This window comes from Durio zibethinus, chromosome 6, assembly GCF_047325235.1.
Source record: "Durio zibethinus cultivar Kanyao isolate XHJ-2024 chromosome 6, ASM4732523v1, whole genome shotgun sequence".
NCBI classification, from domain to species: domain Eukaryota; kingdom Viridiplantae; phylum Streptophyta; class Magnoliopsida; order Malvales; family Malvaceae; genus Durio; species Durio zibethinus.
In genome coordinates, this window is record NC_143167.1 from 7,260,365 (window position 1) to 7,286,995 (window position 26,631).

General features: G+C 33.7%; 2 protein-coding genes across 5 annotated transcripts in view; both read right to left on the bottom strand.

Moving 5' to 3' along the window:
* Window positions 1-574: 574 nt before the first annotated feature.
* Window positions 575-5,609, bottom strand: LOC111286540 (FAD/NAD(P)-binding oxidoreductase family protein). Of its 2 annotated transcripts, XM_022876553.2 has the most exons (16): window positions 5,326-5,609; window positions 5,082-5,222; window positions 4,931-4,990; window positions 4,675-4,788; window positions 4,495-4,582; window positions 3,555-3,700; window positions 3,373-3,474; window positions 2,822-2,893; window positions 2,641-2,740; window positions 2,485-2,567; window positions 2,058-2,135; window positions 1,872-1,970; window positions 1,732-1,782; window positions 1,591-1,647; window positions 1,293-1,334; window positions 575-989 (listed from the first exon to the last, which is right to left on the bottom strand). In XM_022876553.2, the coding sequence occupies exons 1-16, from the start codon at window positions 5,482-5,484 to the stop codon at window positions 909-911; spliced, it is 1,473 nt and encodes a 490-aa protein (XP_022732288.2). In that variant the 5' UTR covers window positions 5,485-5,609; the 3' UTR covers window positions 575-908. The 2 variants fall into 2 exon arrangements, with proteins under 2 accessions (XP_022732288.2, XP_022732289.2); XM_022876554.2 differs by lacking the exon at window positions 5,082-5,222.
* A 1,037-nt stretch (window positions 5,610-6,646) lies between these two features.
* Window positions 6,647-26,631, bottom strand: part of LOC111284853 (ARM repeat superfamily protein) — a 31,189-nt gene continuing 11,204 nt past the window's right edge. For 2 of the 3 annotated variants that reach the window (XM_089762024.1, XM_022873898.2), the window contains exons 15-35: window positions 25,272-25,653; window positions 24,934-25,115; window positions 24,763-24,835; window positions 23,986-24,136; window positions 23,729-23,898; window positions 23,209-23,559; window positions 17,898-18,065; window positions 17,221-17,514; window positions 16,849-17,025; window positions 14,361-14,624; window positions 13,629-13,727; window positions 13,354-13,538; window positions 11,676-12,011; window positions 10,354-10,507; window positions 10,140-10,250; window positions 9,843-10,010; window positions 8,820-8,946; window positions 7,783-7,941; window positions 7,590-7,702; window positions 7,448-7,507; window positions 6,647-7,089 (exon numbers count right to left, since the gene is read on the bottom strand). In XM_089762024.1, coding sequence (XP_089618150.1) covers window positions 6,886-7,089; window positions 7,448-7,507; window positions 7,590-7,702; window positions 7,783-7,941; window positions 8,820-8,946; window positions 9,843-10,010; window positions 10,140-10,250; window positions 10,354-10,507; window positions 11,676-12,011; window positions 13,354-13,538; window positions 13,629-13,727; window positions 14,361-14,624; window positions 16,849-17,025; window positions 17,221-17,514; window positions 17,898-18,065; window positions 23,209-23,559; window positions 23,729-23,898; window positions 23,986-24,136; window positions 24,763-24,835; window positions 24,934-25,115; window positions 25,272-25,653 — 3,928 coding nt within the window. In that variant the 3' untranslated portion in view covers window positions 6,647-6,885. The remainder of the gene's footprint in view (window positions 7,090-7,447; window positions 7,508-7,589; window positions 7,703-7,782; window positions 7,942-8,819; window positions 8,947-9,842; window positions 10,011-10,139; window positions 10,251-10,353; window positions 10,508-11,675; window positions 12,012-13,353; window positions 13,539-13,628; window positions 13,728-14,360; window positions 14,625-16,848; window positions 17,026-17,220; window positions 17,515-17,897; window positions 18,066-23,208; window positions 23,560-23,728; window positions 23,899-23,985; window positions 24,137-24,762; window positions 24,836-24,933; window positions 25,116-25,271; window positions 25,654-26,631) is intronic. The other variant, XR_016342774.1, reaches the window with a different exon arrangement.

Sequence of the window (26,631 nt, forward strand, 5' to 3'; positions counted from 1 at the left end):
GAACGGACTTTTCAAGTTAGATCAACTCTTACCACCTCTAATATTAGTATACGGAAAATAAGTTGGTCTGGGTCTAATATAAACTGAATTTTATGAATGGTTTCATTTTTAATTAACATTAATTAACTGTTAAATTTGTAATAACTTTAAAATCATGCTTGATATGCAAAATTATGATAAAATATAATAAGATAGTATTATGACTAAAATTATATTTAATAATATCATTTTATTTTGTGTTTAATGTTTACAAAAATTAAGATATAATAATTTATTTATTTGTCAAATTTACTTTTTTTTAATTATTAATATAATTTTTAAAGATATAATTAAACATATATGTTTAATTTCATAAATTAAAAGTAATTTTTTTCACTTAAAAAAAATTGAATAATCATATGCCAATGTAATCCGTATCCACTTTTTGAAATACAAATCAAATATGATATAAAATAATTAGCATCGTACCCTATCAATAATCCTATGCATCAAACATGAGCTAAAATATAACAAAAACTTGAATAGATATAAACTCAAACTTTAACTCAATTGCTTTATGCAAATAACATTCAATTGATTTGAAATTCAAGTCTCGTTACCTTTAATCATTTCCTTTGTAACTTTATCTCCAAGCTACAACTTCCTTTGTACTAGATAAACTTTTGTACAAAAGAAAAGAAGACTCGAGTAGATGCTGTAGTCAAATGTGAAAAATTATTTTAGATAGGGTGACCAAATTCATGCCATCATGGAAAAATTGGAGAGAAGACTGTCAATTGGGATCCCTTCCCTGTGTATACATGTATTGGATCGATAACCTTCTCCGAAAATCCAGTACAAACATGCACTTGAACATCTCTAGTTCTAGCCGAGGAAAATGCATATCTATATTCTCAAACTCTACTGACTCATATGGCTCCCTCTAAATTAGCATTGCCTGCCAGTCTACCGATGCTGGTGCCAGCAATGTATCCACCAGACCAAGCATTCTGAGAAAAGAAGAAACAAAGACAACGCCTTTGTCACGACCAGCCTTGATAAACAAATGAAATGAAAATGGACCAGCCTCTTCTCTTTCCTTCTTTCCTCGTGAGGCTAGAGCGACTCAGCAGAAGGCTTCTATTAAAGTTACTTTAGGTGTTTTGATTTTTCAGTTTGTTTAAATTTCAATTACAGCACAATGGTCAAACCTACATTCTGCATTACCACATCTTAGGTTCCCTTGAGATAGTATTACAATAATCAACAAAATGACCGGGAAGCATTTATAGCTTAGAACACATCTTCCTTACCTGGAAATTGAAACCACCCGTCACCCCATCAACATTTAGTACCTGCAATCAGTTGAGTTTTGATCAGTGCAGAATGGCCTCATAATTCACTCACACACACACATGCACGTGGACTCACAAACAAATTGCATGCGTGCATGTAGTAATACGCAATTGTTTATTAAGCGATTAGAATCATGGAATTGATTGAATCTAAATTTTGAAATTGTAGGAACCACACCGATGCACTAATGGCGGAGTGAAGTTATTTACAAGAATTAATATGACAACTCATCCTCAAAGAATAACAAGTAACTACCTCTCCTGCGAAGTATAGATTTGGTTGGATTCTGCTTTCCATTGTATTCAGATGGATCTTCACAAAAGCAAGAAAATAGTGTCATATTCCCAAATAGATACAGGGGAGAAAGGGAGAGAATGAGAGAGAGAACGAGCAAACCTCTGACAGTGGAACACCTCCAGCAGTGACAAATTCATCCTTAAATTGGCCCTTCGTTAAAAGGAAAGATGTATCACCTCAGAAAAACCAACTAAAATATTGAACAGAGGTTTAAAAGGCTTTAGGGTTTAGAACCTTACCTTTCCTTTCACTTCAAATGTGCAATGTTTTAAAAGACGAGCAACAGAAACCAATGAATTATTTGAAACGGAAGCCCACAAAGCATCTCCCACTAAACCCTATGAAAAGGTAATATTTTTAAGTTCAACGGAAATCAACAAATATAAAATACAAACTGTTACTTTCAACTTGAAACGTTCACAAACCTCATGATCCAATATATATTTCCAAAATCTCTTCACAAGTCCTAATTCTGTAGGACATGAATTGTGCACCTTTTGTTTCTGGACAGAGATGGATAAAGAAACAAGCAATTAACATCATAAAAAGGTATATTGTTATGATACACTATCAAGCCCATACAATCAGAAGTAAACTGCTACTAGTTAGAATAGAAAATTGAGATATCAAATCTAATTTAAGTTTTTAACCAATAACTAATCTCTATTTAGGAGTGGCATCTAGACATAACTTTTGCTATACAAAAGCATTCAGGACAAAGATATATTATGTTGTATCCTGATTCAAGTTATAGACATAACTTGAATAATTACTCAGACCTAGTGCTAAACGAACTGATTCACAGTTCCAACTGTATGCATGAAGACCAAGAATAAGTAGATCCAGAATTACCGGAAACCTATTTTTGTGTTGACTCAGCATGGATTTTAGATCTTCTATATGCAAATCGGGTACAAAATCCACAATTACTTTCCCTGCATCCAAACGCTATCAATTTAGGAGATCAACCATAAATTTTGTATTATGGGCATAATGAAATGTACCCACCTTTGTAACCTGAGCTATACAGATATCGGGCACCCCAAGCAGATAGCCTAAGAATTGCTGGTCCACTGAGACCCCAGTGTGTGACTAACATGGGGCCAACCTAATATTCCAGAAACACCAGTTAGTGGTTATATACTACTCAAAGGTGACCTTTAATATGATAATATCAGAAAAAGCATGCCTGGGTAAGTTGGGGTATGTTCCTTTGAACATCTTCTAATTTCAGCTTCGCAACAACTTTTGAAAATGTAACCTAAGAACATAGGAAAAAAAAGTTTTGGAGATATGATAATGGACATCAATTTCAAATACTGTGCCATTTTGGTTTTCAAAGACACCAGAATAATACTAATCTGTGGAAAAACAGGGAATTTAGATACCCATCGCAAGCACTACTATTGTGCCATATAAAATCAACATACATTTCATGAAAATTCAAGTAATAACCAAATGAATGATAGAAAAAGTACTCAAATAGAATCATGGGTTTTCCTAGCAACATTTTCCTACATAGCACGATAACACAACAATTTAATTCCTAATTCACAGATGTGGAGTTTATCATAATAGGACAATGTGTACAAGCTGGACAAAAGCTTCTATTATTGGTTGCCAAATAAGAGTAAAGAACCATCTAAATGCTGTTACATGAGTAAATATATGAGAGAGTGTAATTAACTGTTATAAAAGGTAAGATAGTGAGGGTATTAAACAGCCGTGGAGGAATGTTACCCCTGACAAAGCTGTCAATTGTGAATCCTCAATCTTAAAAGTGAATAAGCTTGGCACTGGATCTATGATGGAATGACCAAGCCGAAGTGCAAGACTATGACCCTGTGACATGAGCAAAATCATTTATCAAAACACTTGATGCCCAAAGATGGCCTTGATGATAAACCATCATCCATCCACACCTGCAGGCTACTTCCACTGGCAATCAACAAATAATCAGCTTCTACATGTTCAACAGAGTTGAGCGTACGCTTCTCAACCTTGAGAAGGAATTTTCCACTGGCACTAGCAGATGCACCTGTCACAGCTTTCCCAGTTTGCAAAGAAACTGGTCCAAGGAAATACAACCATTTTAGCAATGTCAGCTTGTTTAATATGCTATAACATCATGGATGGATTTCACCTACAACATTACTTACGAACAATTTCTTTTCTTTCTGGCTTAGGCTACAAGCAGCATGCACTATATCTAGCAGCAAAAGGCTGATTACCATCTATTAAGGTCATGTTTGGTGTATAGGATGATGGATATGAAAGTGTGATAATCATTCTATATTATGTTTGGTTTGTATCTAATTGAAAGGGATAATATTACAAAGAGGATTATTATCCTCTTGGTATAGGATGATTTAATCCTTCCAAAGTGGAGAGGATTCCATGGGATTAAACTTACATGTCCTATTATACACTTAAAAATTACATCAATAATTTAAATTATTTAAACTTTGAGGAAGGATAATTTTGACCAATAAATAAATTATCCTATCTTAATCCTTGCACACATCAAACATAAGATAGGATGACATTATTTAATCTAATCCTATTCATAATCTCATCTTATCCTATCCTATCATAATTATGTGAACCAAACATGACCTAAAGGCACCAAATAAAGTGCTATTACCGTTTATTTATTCACACATATAACTCTTTTATGACAGGTTGGATTTTCATTATCAACAAATAACAACTATAACTTTGAGATTAGTAAGAATGCCCCAAAATGATCATTTAACGTAGAGTATAGAGATGCAATCAAGGTTTTTTCTTTTCACGTTTAACAAAGAAACTCTCCCCCATGATTTCTTTCTTACTCAGCAAAAGATAAACCAATAAAGATACCTCCCCTACACTTTGCCTCAGATATAAGACAATCAACGACTGAAGAAGAATTGTTGCTAACAGGAAACACTCTTCCATCATCCTCAATCTGTGACAGAAATTTATAAATTGCAATTGTAAAATAATTTTTTTTTTTCAAAAAAGAAAAAAGAGGAAGACATTCACAGCTTTGAAAACAACCTTTAGTTCCACCCCTCGATCAACGAACCAGGACATGGTATCCACAGGGCCATGCATGTTGAAGAAAGATCCTCTCAATTCTTTGTTACCTCTAGGATAATGATCTGCCAAAACCTTTGAAGGGATTAATCTCATCATTTATGAAAGAATAAATAATCCTTGTCTAAAGCTGTTCAGAAGCAAATTCCTCCTTCAAAAGATAATTTAAAAAACAAATTCATATGCATGTTACTATTACAAAGAAAAAAAATCTTACTAAATTGTCAGCACAATGGCCATTGGTGACATTGCACCTTCCTCCCCCAGAAATTTTTACCTGCCAATAAACACGAACAGTTGAAAAGCTGAAATTTTGCATATTTCACCAACTTGGGTATTTTTATTTTAAGAAAAAAGAAACTAAAAACCTTTGATAAAAGCTTTCCTTTCTCAATGACCAACACATTAAGATTAGGAGCAACAGTTTTTGCTCTAATTGCTCCATAAACTCCAGCAGCCCCACCACCTACAACCACCAACAGCTTCTCCTCCTCCTCCTCCTCACTTGACTTTTCAATGTCCCATTATGAAAAATCAAAAACTTAAGAAAACCCAAAAACAGATATAATAATATATAGCAATTAAAAGAAACAGCAAGAATGTGTCAGTTACTTTCTGGGATTTGTCTTTGTGGATGGCAGTGGTGGTAAATTTCGTTGCCTTGGGGGCTAAAAGTAGATAACCAAAGCTTTTGCTAGTTCTGGTAGTTGCAGTATTTGAAGAGACACCCAAACGGAGATGGAGAAAGAAACGCGCCAAACTGAAACTCATGGCTTTCTTTACTACGAGGACAGAAACCTCAAACCTTGTACTCTGCTTTCCCGGATAGAAAGACGAGTTTGAAAAGCCGCTTTGGCTTTGCCTAAAAGTAAAATATCCTTCATCGTACGGTGTTCATCATTACTGTAATAATCATGGGATCTCATTCACTTGAGTTATTTTGGTTAATTTTGAATTTTTAAAAGTCCATCCAAATTTAATTTGATTCATCAGCTTTTCAAAAATTAAATTTTTTAGTTATTATTATTTTATTAGTTTTATATTAATATTAATATTTATAAATAATTATTTTTATTTTATAAAATTTTAAAAAATAATTTAATTCAATTTAAATATTTTCAATTTTTTATTTTATGATGTAAAAATCAATTCTAAATCCAAATTAAAACATTTAATATCTAAATCAAAGCCGAACAAAAAAAAACTAAATTGAACTCAACCAAACATAACATTTTTTAGTTGTCCTACAACTTTGAAAAGAAAATGGAAGCATAACGGTATATGTTTTTTTTTTTTTTTTTGCAGAATAATTTTATAAGTTTGAAATTTTAAATGATAAGATTCTACCTGTACACTAGTATAAGGGTGAGTGAGAAGTTTAAAAATGGAGAATTTAATTTAACAGAAATTAATATTAAAAACAATGCAAAATTTCATTTTTCTTCTAACAAAGTTTTTTCGAGTCAAGGAATTAGACTACTATATGCAGTTTTCAGAGTAAAAATAACGCCAAAAAAAAATTTATTTTATCTTAAAAACGAGTTAAAATAAATATAAATAATATATTAATACTCGTTAACTATTCGAATTCAATTTAAATAAAATTCGATTCAATTATTATTAAATCGAATTCAAATAACTTAACTTATAAATCAAATTGAATTTACATATTTTTATTTTCAACTTAAATAACTCAAAATTTGAATTAAATTTTTATATTTAAATATATTTTTATTATTTTTATTAATAAAACGTTTTAAACTTGAATTCAAACATAAATAACTGAATTTTATTGAATATAAAAATCAAACAACTGAATTTTATCGAATATAAAAATTAAATTTATTTTTATATATTAATCAAACTTAATCAAAAGTTTGAATAATTCGATTTTTATTTTGAATCGAACTCGAGCAAAGTTTTGAATCTCAAATTTAGAATAAAATTTAAGTTCAAACTTAATATTGTATCAACTTGAATTCAATCAATTACATTTTTACTTGTTACTGTGATTGAATTTCATTTTCTAGTCTACATAAATTGGCTAGTGTGAAGATTGTCAAATTTTCCTATTCCCAATTTGTTTTTCTTTGTTGCTCTACATTTCGGAATTTCAGCCACATTTGATGTCTGATTGAAGACATTCTTGGACAGTCATCCATACATGTTGGTTCAGCTTGCTTCAGCATTTGCTTGTTGGAGTTTTTCAAGGATGTCGAGGCACTTTTTCAACATGGATTTTGCCTGCTCGTTCTTTTCCATCTCAAGTAGCTGCATAACTTCACCCTTTATTTCAATGTCTGTCCATTTTGCTGCTGAAATATATCTGCCCAACTGGGTGATTTCTACAAGGCACTCTGAAGCAGCAATGTGAACCTAGGTTTCCAATTCAAGTTAATCATGAGAACCAAAAAATGTAAAAATGAGCAAGTATTCAATTCCAATAATATTAAATATGGCCTACAAAGGCAATTTTATCGTAAAAGAAATACTAACATTTAAAAATATGTTTTTGAACAATTATAATTATAGAGTAAAACTGACGATCAAAATCCCAAAAAATGTGGAAAGAGAATTTATTCCACATAGACACAGATTCTAAATGCCTATGTAGGTTGCACAAAGCTGACAAAAGAAAAGTAACCTACAGAGACTGCTCCTTGGATGAACCTTTACAAGAATCTGTAAGGAGCAAATCATATAGATACAAAACAAGGAAAAACAGATTACATACCTGAGAAATTTTTATCGTGCTTATACACTCGACTACTTTAGGTGACACAGAATCGAACAGCTGAAAATAACAAGGAGAGATTAAAAATAAGAGAGCGGCTACTTCAATTAAATATAAAGCGAATGAAGTAGGTTCTTGATACCTCCTCGACGAAAGCAGTTCTGCCAGCATATAAAGAGGTTTCTTGAGAGTCATCCAAATTAGTGCCAAGCCTTGAGCAAAGTTCTTTTACTGAAGAAAATGCTGAGATTTTGACTGCTCATGATAGCTAGATCAGTAAAGATAACGATTTTTTGGATCAAACACATATAACAGAAAACACAAGGACAAGATACCTGTCCATGGAAAACCAGGTGACAGGGAAATCAAGAACACATCCGTCAACTTCTTTTTGTGTTCAAGAATGTCAGTTACAGATGCCACCTGGATGCAAGATGTGATGCAGTTCATCAGTTTGTCAACTGGAACAGAAACATCTTCAGCTTCATCAGATTCTGCAAACATGTAGAAAGCCTCTATTCAGTTTTGCATTTTATAATTGTTCTAACTCGTTGAAGTGGGACAAGCATGAATACATGAAGTAAAACAACTTTTAACCTGAAACTGTGGTTACAAACTAGAAAAAATTACTGGTGATAAACTCAGAAGAAAGTTACCATTCAATGTGATTCAAAGAAACTTAAGGGTCAGTTTATCACCAAATGCGTTCATCTTTAAAGTAATGATAATACTTAACACTTAGGCAAAGTGATGCCATGCCTGGTATGCACCCCAAAAGAAGCCTAGAAAATGCTATTTAGAGCCTTTGGCCCAACCGCTAGCAATCTAGCATTAATATCTGAAAGGTCATTGCTCCACCGGTCCTTCCAATAAGGATATCAATATGAGGAAATCCAGAATTCACCGTTAAGTTGAAAAAACAAATTTTGCTTATGAGGAAATCCAGAATTCACCGTTAAGTTGAAAAAACAAATTTTGCTTAGCAAAATCTGTTTATGATTTGATAGTATTTTCTACATGCAATGCACAAACACTTCTATTCTTGTTTTTCCCAGCCAAATTGTTAATAATACATCCTCCTGAGGAAAATGCAGGATAGAAGAAAGGTGAATTCTGCTGAAGTGAGAAAATTATAAGAAAGAACAACAAACAGGTATTTGGTAATAATAAATTGATGAACAACTTCGGAGTGTACTTAGCTGTTTTCATAGGTAAAAGTAGACTAACATTTAATTGCAACAAGAACTATAAAAAATTACAATGAATAAGAAGTAAAAGAGCTGTACATTGAACTTATATGATTTCACAATTCTTAAGAACTACATACATGTATAATCTAGCAAACAAAGTAAAGTAAGCTTTTGAAAAAAACCTGCTTTAGTTGTGTCACTTGCCAAAGGTGCTCGTCCAGTTTTATTGGGAAAAGCCAAGTTACACATATCAAATAGCATTGGAAATACAAGATGAATGAACTCTGGATTACCAAAGGATTTTATAACCTGAGCATATGTTCAAAGAACTAATTTTCAATATCATCATTGGAATAACCAGAAACATTCTGAATTAGATACAAGCCACATCAGAGATCAAGAAGTAAATATTAGAAAAAAAAACACACCATAGATCAAAAGAAATTATTGGAGTTATGTAAGATATTTCTCACCAAAGAGAAAGATCAATTAGAAGATCTCCTGATAGTTAATAATCATAGAAGGAAAAACGCTCTCTGACAACAGAATTTTTCTTGCAAGGGATATCATATTCCTATGTATCTTTCTTATATAAATTTATGTTCCAAGCACATTTCAACACCACATTGCTCCCAAACCAGTCTGGATCATTTACATTAATTCCTTTTTCCTCATACAACTTGATTAAAGGTTATTAGTTATTAATAACAAGTCACTGCATGCCACAAAAAATGGCAGTAAGAGATTTCATTGTTTTTCATGAAAACCAAGTCTTTTTTTTTTTTTTTCAATTCATTATTCAAATAAAGAACAAAGTCACAGGATAAGGAAATACTGGTTTTACCAAAATAATTCATTTACATGACACAAGACTAAAAAGTCATGGACTGAACCATTCCAACAATGAAACACATCCTATCTTTGGCTGAGTGGAAAATTCACAGAAAAAATGGGAAAAAAGGGTCAAAAGCTAAGCCTCAAGTTTTGAGAGAGATCCCCACCAAAAATTTACGTACATTTGTTAAAAATGGTTTAAGGATAGATGAAGAATTGTACAAGAGATACCATTAAACAAAATAATTGTCAAATAATAATAACAGAAAAGCATTTGAACAACTACCAGAAGGCCAGAACCAGAGTTTATGAATAGGTTGAAAATGCAATTGAATAATGAAATCCTTGAATAATCATTGGTAGATGTTTACCTGTTCAAGACAAAAAAAAGCAGCTTCACGGTATTTCTTGACTTTCTTTGTACACGCAGAAGACACCAGACTCAGAATAGTACCGGGAAGAGCAGGGTCTTCAGTGGAAATTGCTTCATGGCAGGATGTAGAAAGAGCACTTATTGCATGTAATAGTGTCTCCTTCCCCTGGTATATTGAAAATTGAAATTATAGTGATGTAAACTATTATTACAACAGCAAATCCTACAAGAATCCTAACACATCTCACACAGTTATAAACAATGAAATAACAAAATAAAATTTAGGTATTCCTACCTCCCATAAACGACCAGGAATTTCCTTCATAAGAGATTTCAGGAGAATATCATGATAAGAAGACAAGGAATCGCCCAGAACTTCACTAAGCTTGCAGATTGCCTGAGCTGACTATAGGCGCAAAATGCAAACAAACATCTTTGATTAGCATAAACAAAGAAGCAAAGCAAAGCTAGCAGAAAATAGGACTAGAAGAAGGAAGAGAATAACTTACTTTTCTTTTACTTGCCCATGAAGATGATGTAATGCTCTCACAAACAAGTGAAATGATTTCCCCCAAATACAACTGTAGTGTTATTCGTTCACCACTTGTGCTTTCTTCCCAGAGGTCCTCAAAAGGACCAGAAACTTGTTTGTCATCCTCAAATCTGCAGAAGAATTAATGAACAAATTTCAGAGCCAACAGTTTTCATTTAGAATAGCTATTCTTGTTATGCTTAAGAAGAGTGACAGTATTTAAATAGTCAATAGTTTATTAAATTGACACTTGTGGAGCTATATTGGCTACTGAGAGATAGTTTATGAGGATTTGAATGAGGGAACAGAAAGGAAAAGAAAACCAGCGCAAAGAATTGCACAAAATAATTGCATAGCGCTGAGTATAATATATATATATATATATATATATATTAGATGCAAAACTTCAATTTCTAGTAATTGGAAATTCTGAAATTCCATGTTGCAATAAATTTGCAGGACAGTCAGGACCATAATTGACAAAACATCAAGACAGATCAAAAGAGACATGCATGTACACAAATCTTAAATTTCACGTCCAGCAGCGATGTGATTCCATGAATAAGGAGCTTTCAAGGGATTGAACTTATTATTTCCTTTTTATAATAAACTGTTATTATTCAATCTATAGATTAGAATTATCAAGAGACTTCTTTTTCTTTCTAATTATTGAAAAATCCATCAATCCAATAAAAGGAAAAAAAACACAAAAACTGGAGCAAGCAAGTTACCTTCTAGAAAAGGCCAGACCCAGAACTAAAAGGAAGAAACAGTACAAATAAACTGAAATGAGAAATACAAACCCAAAACAAAACAAAACAAAGAATGTTTAATTTGCTTTTAAGAGGTTTAAACTAGCAGACACCCCATCTATACCAGTAGTTCATATGTTGCTAAATCAATTTGATTTAATCAAAGGTGGAAGAGCTAACATAATTACCACTATTCTGGAATTTTAAAAAAAAAAAGCTGTTATGTAGTTACTCATTAAATGTTATCTTATTCTTAGCCAACAACTTTAAATTTACCTTCAGATATTGCCTAAAATGCTCAATCATGAAAAAGTACATATTGGCTTCAGCAGAAGTTTTTTTTTTTATTGAGGGGGTGGGGTGGGTGTTTCAGGCTTGGATTGTGGTTGGCAGTGGATAACATGTAGCAATTCAATGCTATTCATCTGAATGGCATTTACAATAGCCATTTATCATGTATAAGGTCCAAGACTAAGTAATGATTCTATTGGTAGAATAGAGGGGCACAACTGATGCAAAGACAGCTTAGATGAAAATGTATCCAGACCTTGAAATAAAAATCACTGGAATGACCACTGTATTATATCCGCTCAAAACATCTGAGGCAATGGATGAATAGCTTTTCAACAAATATGCACAAGATATTTGGGCATTCCTGTCACCAGTGTGCAAAGCAGCAGTGTCTTCTATCAACTTTTGGGCCTGAGGAGGAGTTGCATACTTCAAAACAATGGCCAATGCAACTGCAAATGCACGTTTTGCTGCAGTACTTTTCTCCTCCTTCACAACAGGAAACAACAGCCTCGATAGCATGTTCGTATAGGGTCTGATATCCACACCAACTTTCTGAACTAATAAATTGATAAAGGTGGCAACACCAACCCTGTGAAAGTTGAAGATTAAAAGAAAAAGGAATCAAAATTATAGGCAACATCATTAATATCATTTGCAATAGTAATTAGTAAGGGAAAGCTTTCGGCAATCACTTATGCTATGCAGACAACATAAATTTGTCATTTTGAGATGCATTTATCACCATTATGTATTTATATCACCAACTTAAATTATTCTGGAACACAAGAACTGTATTAAATAAGGCTGAAAGATATACCAAAAAAAATAAGACTGAAAGGAGTGTTCTTCCATTCAGGTATGCCATAAATAAAGGGAATGCTTTTTTGATGACTTTGTTTAAATGCCATCATCTGATGGTGAGTCCGCTAAAGAGCAGAATAAAGCTTATCAAAATAAAAAAACAATTGTTTTTAGAAGGATTGAAGCATCCTGACTTCTTAAAAGATGTAGCATGTGCTGCAGGGAGGTGAATTCTGCGATTTATTGTTTTCTGAATTGCACCATTCATCATACATCACCTTTTATATCAATCTCTCAGAAAATGGTTATAGTCATCACTTTGCAAGGGTAAAATAGGATGGCAACTGTGGTAGCTACGACAATGTATCATAAGTATGGTTGGTTTGGAAACAAAAATGTTTCAAACAGGAAATCCAAACTCCGTGACAACTATGAAATTTAAGAATAATAGAAAAAGCTATATAATATTGGAATAATTCATCATTAATTAAAAAAATGTCGATAGCATGTAGGCAAAAACCACATTAATATTTGGAAGCTACAAGTTAAAAGCTTGAGCTAATGAAAGAATGTTATCACAATGTTAAACATGTAAATCAGCTAAAAAAATGTGATAATTTTATGAAACACAAGCAGTTTGCTCCATGTCTATCTCATAATGATACTTATGCCAACATGCTAAAACCATATTATTTGAATAATTAGGAATAAAACATTAAACTTAGAATGAAATCTTATTAATTTCTTTAAAAACATGGAGCCAGCCCCAAATTTTAAAATAAAATTCTGGAACACCATATTAAATCTGCTTAGAAATCTTCTTGAGGAACCAGTAGCAGGAAAAGGTTCAGCATGAAACTTAAAAAATTAACGAGGCTTCCACCAGAAAATCGAAGGATATCATTTTCATAAGTGTTTACCCTTAATTTCAACTTAATCCTTTAAAAGAGAAACAAATGGTTTCTGTAATACTACAATCTGCACATTCAACTATCATACAGAGAGAGAGAGAGGACTTTTCTCACTTCAAATATGCAGAAAGGGCAAGGAAAAGTATTCTTTAAAGTGTATGAGATACTTTGTCACTCCTTATGATTAACCTTAAATTTAGAATTGCAATGAGTACCAACCTAGTATTGAGGCCAACTCCAGATCGAACCAAGTTAGCAAGTCGTGGAACCAACACTTCTAATGATTTGCTATCTACAACATTTATGCACAAGTCAAGGGTCTCCCACATGGGAGATCCTTTTGCAATTGAAAGCCGCAGATTTTCTAGCTTCTCTGTTTGAATTCCAACATTTGCTGCATGCAACTAGAAGAAAGAAAAGGGCAAATAAATCAATATTAAAAGAAGATAAGCATGGAATAGTTTGAAATGCCAAAGCAGCAACTTTCTTCAAACCTCAACATAATTGAGTCCTTGGTCTTCTAGGCCTGATAAGCTTTCCAACATGCAACAAACTAAATCAGATAAATGTGGGCGAACTGCAATTCCCGCACCCTGTACATAAAACCAAATTCACTAAACAGTAAATTAAGTAAAAGAATAAACAAAACCACTAAAATTAAATAAGGTCGAATAATAAATATGGCAGGAAAGAGGTAATAAACATGGGTGAAACTTATAAAAGAGGAGTTCACTTCTACTAAAGATATGGGCTTCATCAGTGCACAATGACATAAGAAAATATGGCTGATCCAACTAAGAGATTAGTTTTTTCATATGTTATGTAGTAGTATGTCATTTGGCAGAAAACACATTGTAATTTCATATTTCCGGTCTCTAAATATTAGGCCATTTTGACCATGCACAAAGTTTAAGGAGCATGGTTAACTTTTGCATGTCATTCCTTATTGATGACACTTTGCCTCTTTTGAATGATTTATCATTTATCCTTAAAGGTCAAAAGTAAGACCAACCATTAATACTTATCTACTTTTCCAGAGGGACAAATTTTGATATGACAGTAAAAGTAAAAATAGGTTTTTTTTATTAAACAGATTAAGTACTCTCATAATTCCTGAATCAAATTCAAAGTGACTATTGAAACTGGAAAATAAAATGATAAATTAATTTTCTAACTACACCTGTGCTGTACTAATCAAGGCAAGATATTTACAAAATATTGCTAACCTTTGCAAGTTTCATAACAACTCCAATTGATGCTTTATGAATACTTTCAACTTTACTCAATATGCCTTCTGCCAGCAGAAAGGGAAGAACAATATCCATTGATTGGCTTGCATCTGATGATTCAGTAAGTGACACATCACAGAGCCTTATAGTTAGTGAGGTTACAGCACAGCATAGTTTATCACCAGCATTTCGAACTGTCTCCTTGATGTCATCCATGGCACGAAATGCAGCCAGCCATATTTTCTTCAAATGCTTCCCAACCTATATGACAAGAATGTAATCAATGGATCTAAGAGGACTGAAATTGTTAGACATCACAACATACAGTAAACAGACTATCACAAAGATTTTAACCAGGAAATCTCTATATTGCATCGAAGTTAGATCATGCTGACAATGCATAAGACATATTTCACTTTGAATGGTCACGTTACGGAGGATGGAGGATGTGGTACGAATATGAAACTTTAGAGATATTGCAAGAAATTGAACCATGCTATTAATGCTGTTAAATAAATTCTGTAATGAAGAAATAAATGCAAAATTAGGAAATATAACACAGCTTGGATTTGTTGAGAACCTAGCAGTAAAACAATAGTCCACGCTAAGAAAAAGGTATGGAGAATTCAAGGTTACTAAGTCCATGATTATGACATACCATTTGTTAACTTGGATTCATTTAGACAATTAATCTTTCAATTTGTCATAATCAAGCGACTCATGAACATCTAAAGAGTTTACACAGTTGATTGTAAATATTTTATTAGGTTATTCTAAAGCATCCTCAGTTAAAAATTTTAGGGAAAGAGGAACCCATGTTGAATCAAATCGGCCTTAGTTCAAAACCAGCTAGTGTGAACAACATGAATCCTCTTTTAACACTGGACCAAGTTTATGGCTATATGTTCTGTTCAAATCATTCTTTACCACTTGAACTCATAATTTTCAAATCTATATGACCAAGTTATCTAAATACTTCCATCACTCTTTCTGTTCAAATCATTCTTTACCACTTCAACTCATAATTTTCAAATCTATATGACCAAGTTATCTAAATATTTCCATCACTCTTCCACACTATTCCATACCTGCACCTATTATGCATTTTTTAACCATTATTAAGTTTTCTCAAGTGGTGCCTCCACCATTTCATGAAATAATTTTTTTAGTGATAGGCAACTGCAAGTGTTTAGGATAAATCACTGTTTAGGGATTCAAGAGAGTCTAACCTATCTGTAAGCTATTTGAGCTCAACTTGTGAAATAGTCAAACTTAATTCATTCAAGTTGAGTCGAGCTTGAGTAGTTAAATGTGGCAAGTTTGAGTATTCTAATAATTGGCACAAGAAGCTGATGAGCCCAAATGAGCTTTTGATTTATAATATTTAACTGCGCATCATTTCAAGGTAGGAATTAAGCTTGCTTTTAGCTTAATGATAAAAAAGTCTAACTGAATCAAGCTTGGGTCTAAAATGAAGCTCAATCAAGCTCGAGGTGAGTATTGAGCCTTGAGTTTCAAGTTAAGTGAGCTTGAATTTTTCTTTTACTAACTCAAATCAGCTCAATAATACCTCTAATTAGTACAGAATCATGGGTCGTACAACTTTGAAATTATTTGGCTCAAAAACTTGCTAGAGGAGATTAGATTTGAATATTCAAAGCTAACAATCTCATATTTAACAGCTAGGAAGGTACACATTCGCATCTAATCCAGTATTCATGAACAAACCACGCATATCTCAGTATCTCAGTTAAGCATCGTATAATTCAGTTTGTAAAATGAAATTCAAACAAGATCAGTGAGATCTATAGATCAGTAAGCAGCTTTATTCACTTAACATTTGGGAGATTCAAGGAGGGATTAATAGATGTATTCTGTAACAATCAAGGAGCACCATACATATATGTACTCGTAAGAAGTGTTCCAAATAAGAGGGTACTACGCAGAATTACGAGGTGTACTGTGAAGTATATCAAATAAGAGTGTACTATTTGCCTTGTCTGTCTATCCATTTAGTATAAATACAGCAGGCTCCGTATTGTTGGTATGCTCTCTCTCTCTCTCTCTCTCTCTCTCTCTCTCTCTCTCTAAAACTATATCTGATTGCGGCAAATAGAAGGTTAATTACAATAAACCATAGCAATAGTAACATCAAGCAGAATTAAGTAATCAATTAAGTCAATGATAACAACGAACGTATTACACCAAAAATTTACACCATAGTCCACAGACATGTTTGCATAAATATTTATGATTACAGGTTTGATTTAAATATGATAACAAAACATGCACAATAAAAGTACAGGACCAGAAAAGGTAATAAAAAAGGCCAAAATCAATCTTAAGCTTTAATTTATATGTCAAGATCAAACAATTTTGGAACACTTCAAACTTTTTCCTACTGTGTGAACTTGATCAAATGGTTTTACTTGTTAAGATGACAAATCACTTGCAAAGGCAAGATAAATAACAGCAATCTCATCACCTGGTCAAATTTTCGTCCTTGGATAATATCTGCAAGGGCGAGACAAGATGCCTCACGAGAACGCCAAAGCCTAGCTCCACATTGTGTTAGAAGATCATCAAAAATATAGTCCAGGTTTTCGTCAATGGTCCTCTTAGGGTCTGCCACTAGAGATTTCCATATATGAGCCATAGCATCCTGCAAATGTCACAAGTACTTGAGAGTAATGAGCAAAGAAAAATAGTCAGAATATGCTAGCTATCAGCAAATGCTGGCAATTCCAAGAATTCACCGGCTTCAAACATTAGTGTTAGCTAAACAGCTTCATTTAAGAATTACAGAAGGGCAAATTGAAGCACTGAAGAACTTTCCTCAAGTCTTGAGGACTCTTACCTGCACATTTTTATCAGGATCATATTGGTAGCGAACAAGCCTTGGAATCAATAGACGTAAGTGTGGTTGAAGAGCATCACCTGCTTGCTTGGCTATCTTAGAAAATCCAAAAGCAGCACCCCTCTTGGAATTTAAAGAGGCTTGATAATTAGCCAGATCCATAAATTTGTAAATTAAATCTGGTTGCCCCATCTCATTTGCAAGATTGCAAAGCTCCTTGTAAGTGCTAAGTTTCCCTCCACTAAGACTTTCACCAATCGTCCCCTCTTGAAATACTTCTGAGTCTTCATCCAGCTGAAAAACAAATTCATACCCATAAACAAGCAGCATAAAATAAAAAATAAAGAATTCCATGGAAAAAGAATAAAGAACAAATTAAGGGTTTAACAAAAAGCTTTTGTAATCTGTTTCTAGCTAATTTACCTAAGGTTTCTTAGTTTTGGGCTGAGCAGGGAGATTAACACATCATAATATAATTAGTTTTAGTTTATTGATCTGTGGTGTCAATGTTATGATACTTTGATTCCGATTCAATAATTCATTCCCTAAACTGCAAAGCCCTAACATTTATCAGTTGATAGTGCTGACACTATAACCATCTACCAGTATACCTTCTTTCTACACCAAGATATGACTATAATTTTACCGTGATTGCCAAGGTATGACTATAATTTTACCTTGATGGCTCTTTTCCTCTTCCCTGAACCAGTCAAAGTGCTGACAAGTGCACCAACCAGGTTTTTCTTCATTGATGCATCACCAAGTTCATAAACAATGCTCATGCCCTGGGATGCAAGTTCCTGTGTAAGCTCATGCTGTTCACCAAGTAGGTGTGAAAAGGCCTCCTGCATTCAATTGAAAACTTTTCAAAGCAACATTCAAAACCAATTATGAAGGCATTAAACTAGCATAACAAGAAAGTAATCAGCCAAAAAAGGGCGCCAATTCTACTAACTAACAGGATCCTCTATAAAATAATTCAAGCCTGGATGAACTATCCAACATGATAGACATATTCTTTGCAGACTATGGCCTCTCAATCAACATAAATTTTATACTAATAAACTGGTACAGAAAAAAGTTTACACATAGAAGGAACAATCCAACTTTCTAATTATGGTATATTCACCTTTAATCATATATCCTTAAATGGGGGATAACAATTTATTGATCATTTGAAGATGTAATTAAACATAAAAAAAGCTAGGCAGTGGCTTTTGTTAGCTTAAAAGCCTCTGCAAGGCTATGTCTATGCTAGACTTTACCTAGCATCTTTTGCCTTCAGATATACATCCTTAAACAATATAGATCAATTTATTCATCATTTTAAGATGCAACTCAACATCAAGAAAACAAGAGTCACTTTTGTTTGCTTGGAAGCTTAGCATAAAATTTACTTGTTAAAATCATCAAGGGAAAGCATGTTGTTTGCATAGGTCTTGCACGTGTAAGAATGAAGGTGCCATAGCTATCCTTTTCTCCTTTTTTTGTCCAGCAGATAGATAGCTGTATCTTTTTTTAGGATTTGTCCGGGAATGCCAGATACAGCAGTCCACTTTGTTATATATTTGAAAAGGAAGGTGGAAAGAGTAAACATACATTAAGATGTATATTTATGTTTGATATGGTGTACATGGAGAAGAGTACCCTGAACCTATGAACAGAGAGAGGTGGGCATTTAAAGGACAATACTGTTGTTTCAAAAGCTCTTACTTGAAAGAATCCTTCCCCTTTACATTCAATTGGTAGACAGTTCTCAACTTGTGTAAAATGCTCTAGAATTTTCCTAGCATGCTTGAGTTGAAACAAAAGTTAACTTATTCTAGAAAAATGGAAAAATTAGAAAAACCACTAATCAAAGTAGTATTCCTGGTGCATAGATCGCATTGCATCCAGCTCTCTTAGGAAAGATAGAAAAGATAGACGATTTATTCAAAGAAAAAAGTCTACTGTAGAAATATCAAGATCTTGTTATAAAATCTAATCTGTTAAATATTAACAGATTTGGATTTTTAAGTGATTAGGATGTAAGGTAGATATGAAGTTTTAATTTTAAAATTTAAATTTTAGTCTATTTAAATCCTTGTAATTCTCATGTTAATCAATAAGAAGTTATCTTCTCTTTCTCCTCTGTTCTATTCTATTCTGTTTACATGGTATAGGCATTTCACTTGAAAACTGTGATGGTCAAAACAGACCATATGACAGGTTGTTCTAAATTGTTTTCTTCTTATAGCCCATGTGCAGGAAATCATAAATTAAAATTGTTGATGATTCCCTTTCAGCAATTGCTGGAAAAGGATCAATAGCCATTTCAAAAACTCTTATTCTTCATAATGTCCTCCATGTTCCAAACCTCTCTTGTAATTTGCTATCTATCAGCAAATTAACTCGTGATTTAAAATGTTGTGCTAAATTCTTCTCAACTCACTGTGAATTTCAAGAATTGGACTCAGGGAGCATGATTGGCAATGCTAAGGAAAGTGGACTCCATTATTTTGAAGATGGAAGTACCATGTGAGGACAAGCTCAAACAACTCGTGTTGGGCCAATCTCTGTCTCTAGTAGCAATGATGTAATGTTGTGGCATCTTAGGTTAGGCCATCCTAACTTTCATTATTTGAAGTCCTTGTTTCAATGTGATATTTGTGAAATTGCTAAGTATCATCGTGCATCGTTTCCTATTCAGCCTTATAAGTCCTCTAAGCCCTTTGCTCTTGTTCATAGTGATGTGTGTGATCCTTGTAGAACACCAACAATTTCTGGGAAAAGATGGTTTCTAACATTAATTGATGATCATACAAGGATATGTTGGGTTTATCTACTCACAGAAAAATCAGATGCTGAACATGTTTTCAAAAATTTTTATAATACAGTTGAAACACAATTTCAAGAAAAAATTCAAGTGATTCGAAGTGATAACAGTAAAGAATACTTTAATCAGATTCCTGGAACATATTTTCAGGAAAAGGGGATTATTCATCAAAACTCTTGTATTAACACTCCACTACAGAATGGAGTAGCAGAAAGAAAAAATAAACATCTCTTGGAAGTAGCTAGATCTTTAAGGTTTACAACTAAAGTACCTAAATACTTATGGGGGGAAGCTATTCTCACTGCTACTTACCTGATTAACAGAATGCCATCGAGAGTATTGAACTTTCAAACACCATTAAATATGTTTAAAAAATGTTTTCCAATGTCACGTTTAGTATTCGATTTATCTCTTAAAGTGTTTGGATGTGTTGCTTTCGTGCATGTGCATGACCATAACCATAGTAAATTGGACCCACAAGCTATAAAATGTGTTTTTCTCAGATACTCTTCAACCTAAAAACGGTATCGCTGTTTTCATCCTCAAACAAAAAAGTTTTTTATAACTATGTATGTCACTTTTTTTTAACCTCAAAGTTTTTTTGACACTCCTCTTCAGGGGGAGAATAACTATTGTTGTGAAGACTCGTTGTTTGAACTTGAAGTAAAAACACAGATTTTGTACTACAACCAGATACTTTAATGAGTTTGGATTTTGGAGTTTCAAATTTGGAAGTGGTGCAGCCTACTTCACTGCCTATAAGTGAAATAGAAACTAGAACAGAGAATAACTCAAGAAATAAAGAGGAAGGTTCTGAGCTTATTCTTTACTCAAGGAAAAAACAGATTCAAAAGAAAGATGACATCACAACCTTACAAAGCCAAAAATCTGATACAAGACCAGATCCAAATAACAAGTCCAGGTACCTTTTATGAATCTGATCCTTCAAATTTTGAAATTCTTAATTCTGCAGATATTCCGATTGCTCTTAGGAAAGGTGTTAGAACATGTACTAAGCATCCAATTTGCAAGTATGTGTCATATAAAAATCTATCACCCTCCTATGCTTTTACCTCACAGTTGTCTAGCGTGGATGTTCCTAAGAATATACACGAGGCTCTAATTGTTCCTAAATGGAGGAAGGCAGTCTTGGAAGAGATGAAGGCTCTAGAGAAGAACGACACATGGGAAAGGGTTAGCTTGCCGAAAGGGAAGATGCCTGTGGGATGTAAGTGGGTGTTCATTGCAAAATTCAAATCAGACGGGACTTTGGAGCGTTACAAGGCAAGGTTGGTAGCTAAAGGTTTTACACAGACATATGGGATAGACTACCAAGAAACGTTTGCTCCAGTTGCAAAAATTAAATACAGTGAGTGTGCTTTTGTCTGTGGCTGTAAACTTGGAATGGTCATTACATCAATTAGATGTTAAGAATACATTTCTTAATGGTAACTTAGAAGAAGAGGTCTTTATGGATGCTCCACCAGGATTTGAAGACAGTTTTGGGTCTAAAGTATGCAGGTTAAAGAAGTCTTTATATGGTTTAAAGCAGTCTTCAAGAGCATGGTTCGAGCAATATACAAGGTCAGTCAAGAATCAAGACTATAGTCAAGGACAAACAAATCATACTATGTTCATGAAGCATACTAATGGTGGGAAGATTGCAATTTGGATTGTCTATGTAGATGACATAATCCTCACAGGAAGTGATGATGATGAGATAGCTAGATTGAAGAGATGCCTTGCAGCAGAATTTGAGATCAAAGATTTGGGACCACTATGGTCTTTTATGGGAATGGAAGTTGCTAGATCAAAAAAGGGAATTGTTGTATCACAAAGGAAGTACATCTTGGACTTGCTAAAAGAGACTGGAATGAGTGTTTGCAGGCCAAGTGATAAACCAATGGACCCAAACCAAAAATTTGGAAGAAAGACCCAAGAAATGCCAATTGAAAAAGGAAGATACCAACACCTTGTAGAAAAACTAATCTATCTTTCCCACACAAGGCCAGACATTGCATTCGCAGTTAGTGTTGTAAGCCACTCTATGCACTCACCATATGAAGAACATCTTGAGGCAGCATACAGGATTTTGTGATATCTTAAGAATAGACCTAGGAAAGGATTATTGTTCAAGAAAAACCATTTGAGAAGTGTGGAAGTTTTCACAGATGCAGATTGGGCAGGCTCAATCACTGATAGAAGATCAACTTCTGGTTATTGTGCATTTCTTTGAGGTAATCTTGTCACTTGGAGGAGTAAGAAGCAGAATGTTGTTGCACAAAGTAGTGCAGAGGCAGAATTTCGAGCTATGGCTAATGGAGCATGTGAGATGATGTGGCCAAAGAGAGTTCTTGAAGAACTGAAGCTAGAATCAGAACCTCCTATGAAATTGTTTTTGTGATAATAAAGCTGCAATCAGCATAGCTAATAATCCAGCTCAGCATGATTGTACAAAACATGTTGAGATTGATAGGCATTTCATTAAGGAGAAGTTAGAAAGTGGAGTAATCTGCATGCCATTTGTCACCTCAGAGCAACAAACAGCAGACATTCTAACCAAGAGTTTGTCTAGACCTGGTTTTGAAGCACTAGTCAACAAGTAGGGTATGATTAACATCTATGCACCAACTTGAGGGGGAGTGTAGAAATAGCAGGATCTTGTTATAAAATCTAAACTGTTAAATATTAACAGATTTGGATTTTTAGGTGATTAGGTTGTTAGGTAGATATGAAGTTTAAATTTTAAAATTTAACTTTTAGTCTATTTAAATCCTTGTAATTCTCATGTTAATCAATAAGAAGTTATCTTCTCTTTCTCCTCTGTTCTGTTCTATTCTGTTTACATCTATTAGTACCAATCAGTAGATTATCAGAAGAAAGTTTTAATCTCTCTTCTTACAACAAGTTTCCAGAGTTATCAATGTGGACTTTATGACTAGAATTCAACAGTTTCCTCACAGTTCAGGAATCTATTGTAACTTTCAAGAGAAAAATTACATAAAGTTATAATGAAGTAATAACAATGCAATCTCTACAACCACACCACATCTGTCCTGAACGTGACAATCAAGTTATTAATTAGGACCAGAAAAGCATTTTCTCTTCTGTTCCCTAGCTAGTAAATGAAATTAAATAAAGTAGATTTACAAAATTTTAAAGTTGTGGCTGACCTGAATTTCTGGAAGCATTTGTTGGATGGTAGGATGATGACCACAATACATTGTAAGTGACAGTAGCCAGACAGCTCCGGCGCAACGCTCTTCTTTTCTATTACTATACAAAAGAGCATCAAAAAGTTTTTTATTGATAGTATCTCTAACCATGATTCGATAATCTTCACTGGCCACATTTTTCTCATCAGAGCTATATTTGGACAAAGATAACTTCATATCACCCATAAGAAAGTTTGAAGTCATAGAAAGTGAAGTATAGTTGGTCTTGAGAATCACATCAGCAGACACAGGAACGCCACCCCAGAGAAATGATAGAGCTTCTCCAGCAGCAAATAAAATATCCTCAACCTGAACAAATAATAATTAAAAAGACTCACAAAAGTGAGAGTTTTTCCTAACTGCATGCACCATTAATACCAAATAAAACTCTCCTGAAGATTTGCTTTTAGGATAAAAGCAATCTTCTAAAAGAAAATACTGGTATATCATAACAAAACTACAAGGATTCTATACCAACCTTTGACCGGCAAAGACTAAAAATCAAATCAAGTGCAATTTTCATGTGAGAAGCAGAAGTTTCTTTCACACACATATGCCCAATGGAGATAACAATTTTCTGGATTGCCTTATTGTCATCACCAGAGAGTAGCTTGCTCAGCTTTTCATTCAAAACTTCCAGAATGCTAACTGCAGTTTCAATTATAAGTTTGCACGATTATTAAGCTTTTCGAATAAACACAGCAGTAAATAAAATCAGCATAAGTTAAACTTCACCTGAACTAGAATTACAGACGAGTGAAGGTAGTGGTGCATACAGGCCAATATGACCCAGTGCTTGCATTGCAATGGAGGCCAATGTTGCGCTCTCAGAATTAACAACGTCAACAAGGCATTTAAGAGTATTTTGCAAGAGTTCCTCAGGGATCTGTTTAATGATGAACATCAAATATGCACGAATAACAAAAAGGTTACTAAACTAAAATAATTTAATGTAATTAATGGAACACATTTTCAAAGAAAAGCAAAAATTTTGCAAGTGGCAGCAGCTAGAAAATTAATATTATTTGGTTGCATATAGAGAAAAGATTGTGCCTATTATGCCTTTCCACAGCTATACTGATTTAACAACTGCATTATTTGCTAGGTTGCTCACCTTTCCATCAGGCATCAGCAAACTTTGATTAAAAAAAAAAGGATAAAATAGATTGCCAAGAATAATTACCAAGGATTCCAAGCCTTTGCCGTCTAGTCACACGTTTTTCATTTATCCACCATTAAGTAAACCCAAAAACTTCAAACAGTTATTTTGGATCATAAACCTTGAAGCAAATGTACTAAAACCAGAACTACAAGGAATGCATTTGACAGTTACCCCAGAAAACATGCATACAATTTTTCTGGTCAGCACTCAGCATTTTGCAACTGTGGTGTAGTGGCCTTAAGACACCAATGAAGTGGCGAGTGGTGACAAACTTGTACCAACAGTAAGAGTGTGCTGCCTTATTTTCAAAAATAATTCAAAAGTCATAAATCAACTTTTATAGAACTTACAGAAGGTGATCTAGACACACAATCGGCAGTGACATATCCTGTAGCACATAATGCTCCATGTTGCACCTCAAACCTGAAGAATATTTAATTCAGGTGTAAGGTCAAAAAAAAAAATCAACATATAAGTAATTATTTCCAAAATCTAACTCATCACCAAGCATAGCCACAAACCTTTTGTTTGTTCCACTGAATGAGGAGACCAATTCACTTATAAGGCTAGATGATGCGGTAAGTGGAAGGGAAGAGGAAGCAATTCCAAGCAAACGTGCTACAGACTCACGAGTATCCATGTCCACATGACTCAGTAATTGCTTTAACCATGATATTCTTGAAGCAAAGTGTGGTGATACCAGCTTAAAAATAATAGTATTAATGATAAAAGGGAATATGTCAGAAAAGAATATACAATCTAGCAGCAAGATAGAAACCAAACAAGACCAGCAACCAAGATAGGAAAGATGCAGAACTAACAGGAGAGCAACCAAGTTTAGAAAACAGATACCACTAACCTCAGGAAGATAAGATCCAATTGTGACCAATGCCTTAGAAGTAGTAGAATGCAACTCAACAGAGCCTTCAAATGCCATAGCATGCTCTAGTAGCAAGCACATTCTTTCCAGTGAAGACAGAAAATCAGATGATCTTCCCAAGGAGCTGTCTTGCACCAACTCGGACTCAAAGCACTTTAACAAAAATTTAATCATTGCCACGTACATTTGTGATGGAAAAAGAAGCTTTTGTTCCCTCATTTCATATGAATATAACAACCTTGGCTCCTGCTTAAGAATGTATTCTAGCATGTCTCCAAGCTTAGGATATCTATAATCCAAATTTTGACTGATTATTCGCCCTACATCCTTACCAAGAAATAATCCTTCAAGTGCCATTTCCCTATTTAAAAGAAAAAGGGAGGGGAAGGAATGGAGAGGGGCATTATAAATGCCAATGTTAATTTAATCACTTTAAGAATGAAAATATAAATCAAGAGCAAAGAAGACAAGTACAAAATAATGAGAAAGGTTAAGGCTCTAAACATAATACTACAGCGCCACAATAACGTCTAACAGTCACATTTCCTCTTAGCATGGATTAGGAGCAGCTGATGTACCTATATGTCCTTTGCATTAAGGTTAAAGAACAATTTTTTTATCAAAATAATCCATTGAGCGCACAATTATTTGCAATATCATTTACATAATTCATTGGCTACAAAAACACGACTTCCAATTTCCAACCACTTGAAGTATGGTCAAAAACAACAAGCATTACCAACAAAAGGCACTCAATTAAATGCAATTTTTTTTCTGGATAACAAATTTATAAATAATGTCCTTATAAGATTTTGATAAACAACTCTTCAAGTACCACATTAGAGATTTTTAAAGTTTAGATACCACATTGAACATTAGATTATAGTTCATAGGCCATTTGTGACATTAACCCATTTTGATTATTAAAAAAAAATTTCTCAAATTTTTCAAGAGAGTGGCTGATAGGTTCAACACCTGAGTTAGTCCATAAAGGTCCTAAGTCTTAATAACCAATAGGTTCAACATATGAGTTACTAGAGATGCTGACTACCATAACAAAAGAAGGCAACTATCAAGTTATTGTTTTCTGCTTTAACAACCAAGAAAGAAAACTTTTCTCATAATTTTTCCAACCTTCTGCTCTCTAATTTAGTAAAAAGCCACATCCTGAGACCGTACATAGATATCCTTTCACAACATTAGTACCAAAGTTTCAATAACTCAACTCAATAGGCTTTTTAGATCCCTCCACCTAGAAATCTGAAATATTGTTTTCTTTTTCTTTTTTGTTTCTTCCCATTCATTTGTTATCTATATCACTAATTTTAGTTTTCTTGAT

Excerpts from the sequence above, each read along its gene's own strand:
- LOC111286540 (XM_022876553.2), bottom strand. The coding sequence starts at position 5,484 with ATGAGTTTCAGTTTGGCGCGTTTCTTTCTCCATCTCCGTTTGGGTGTC. Across the intron at positions 1,783-1,871 it reads CATTTGAAGTGAAAGGAAAG|GGCCAATTTAAGGATGAATT; the intron begins GTAAGGTTCTAA and ends CTTTTAACGAAG. Across the intron at positions 1,648-1,731 it reads GAGGTGTTCCACTGTCAGAG|ATCCATCTGAATACAATGGA; the intron begins GTTTGCTCGTTC and ends GCTTTTGTGAAG.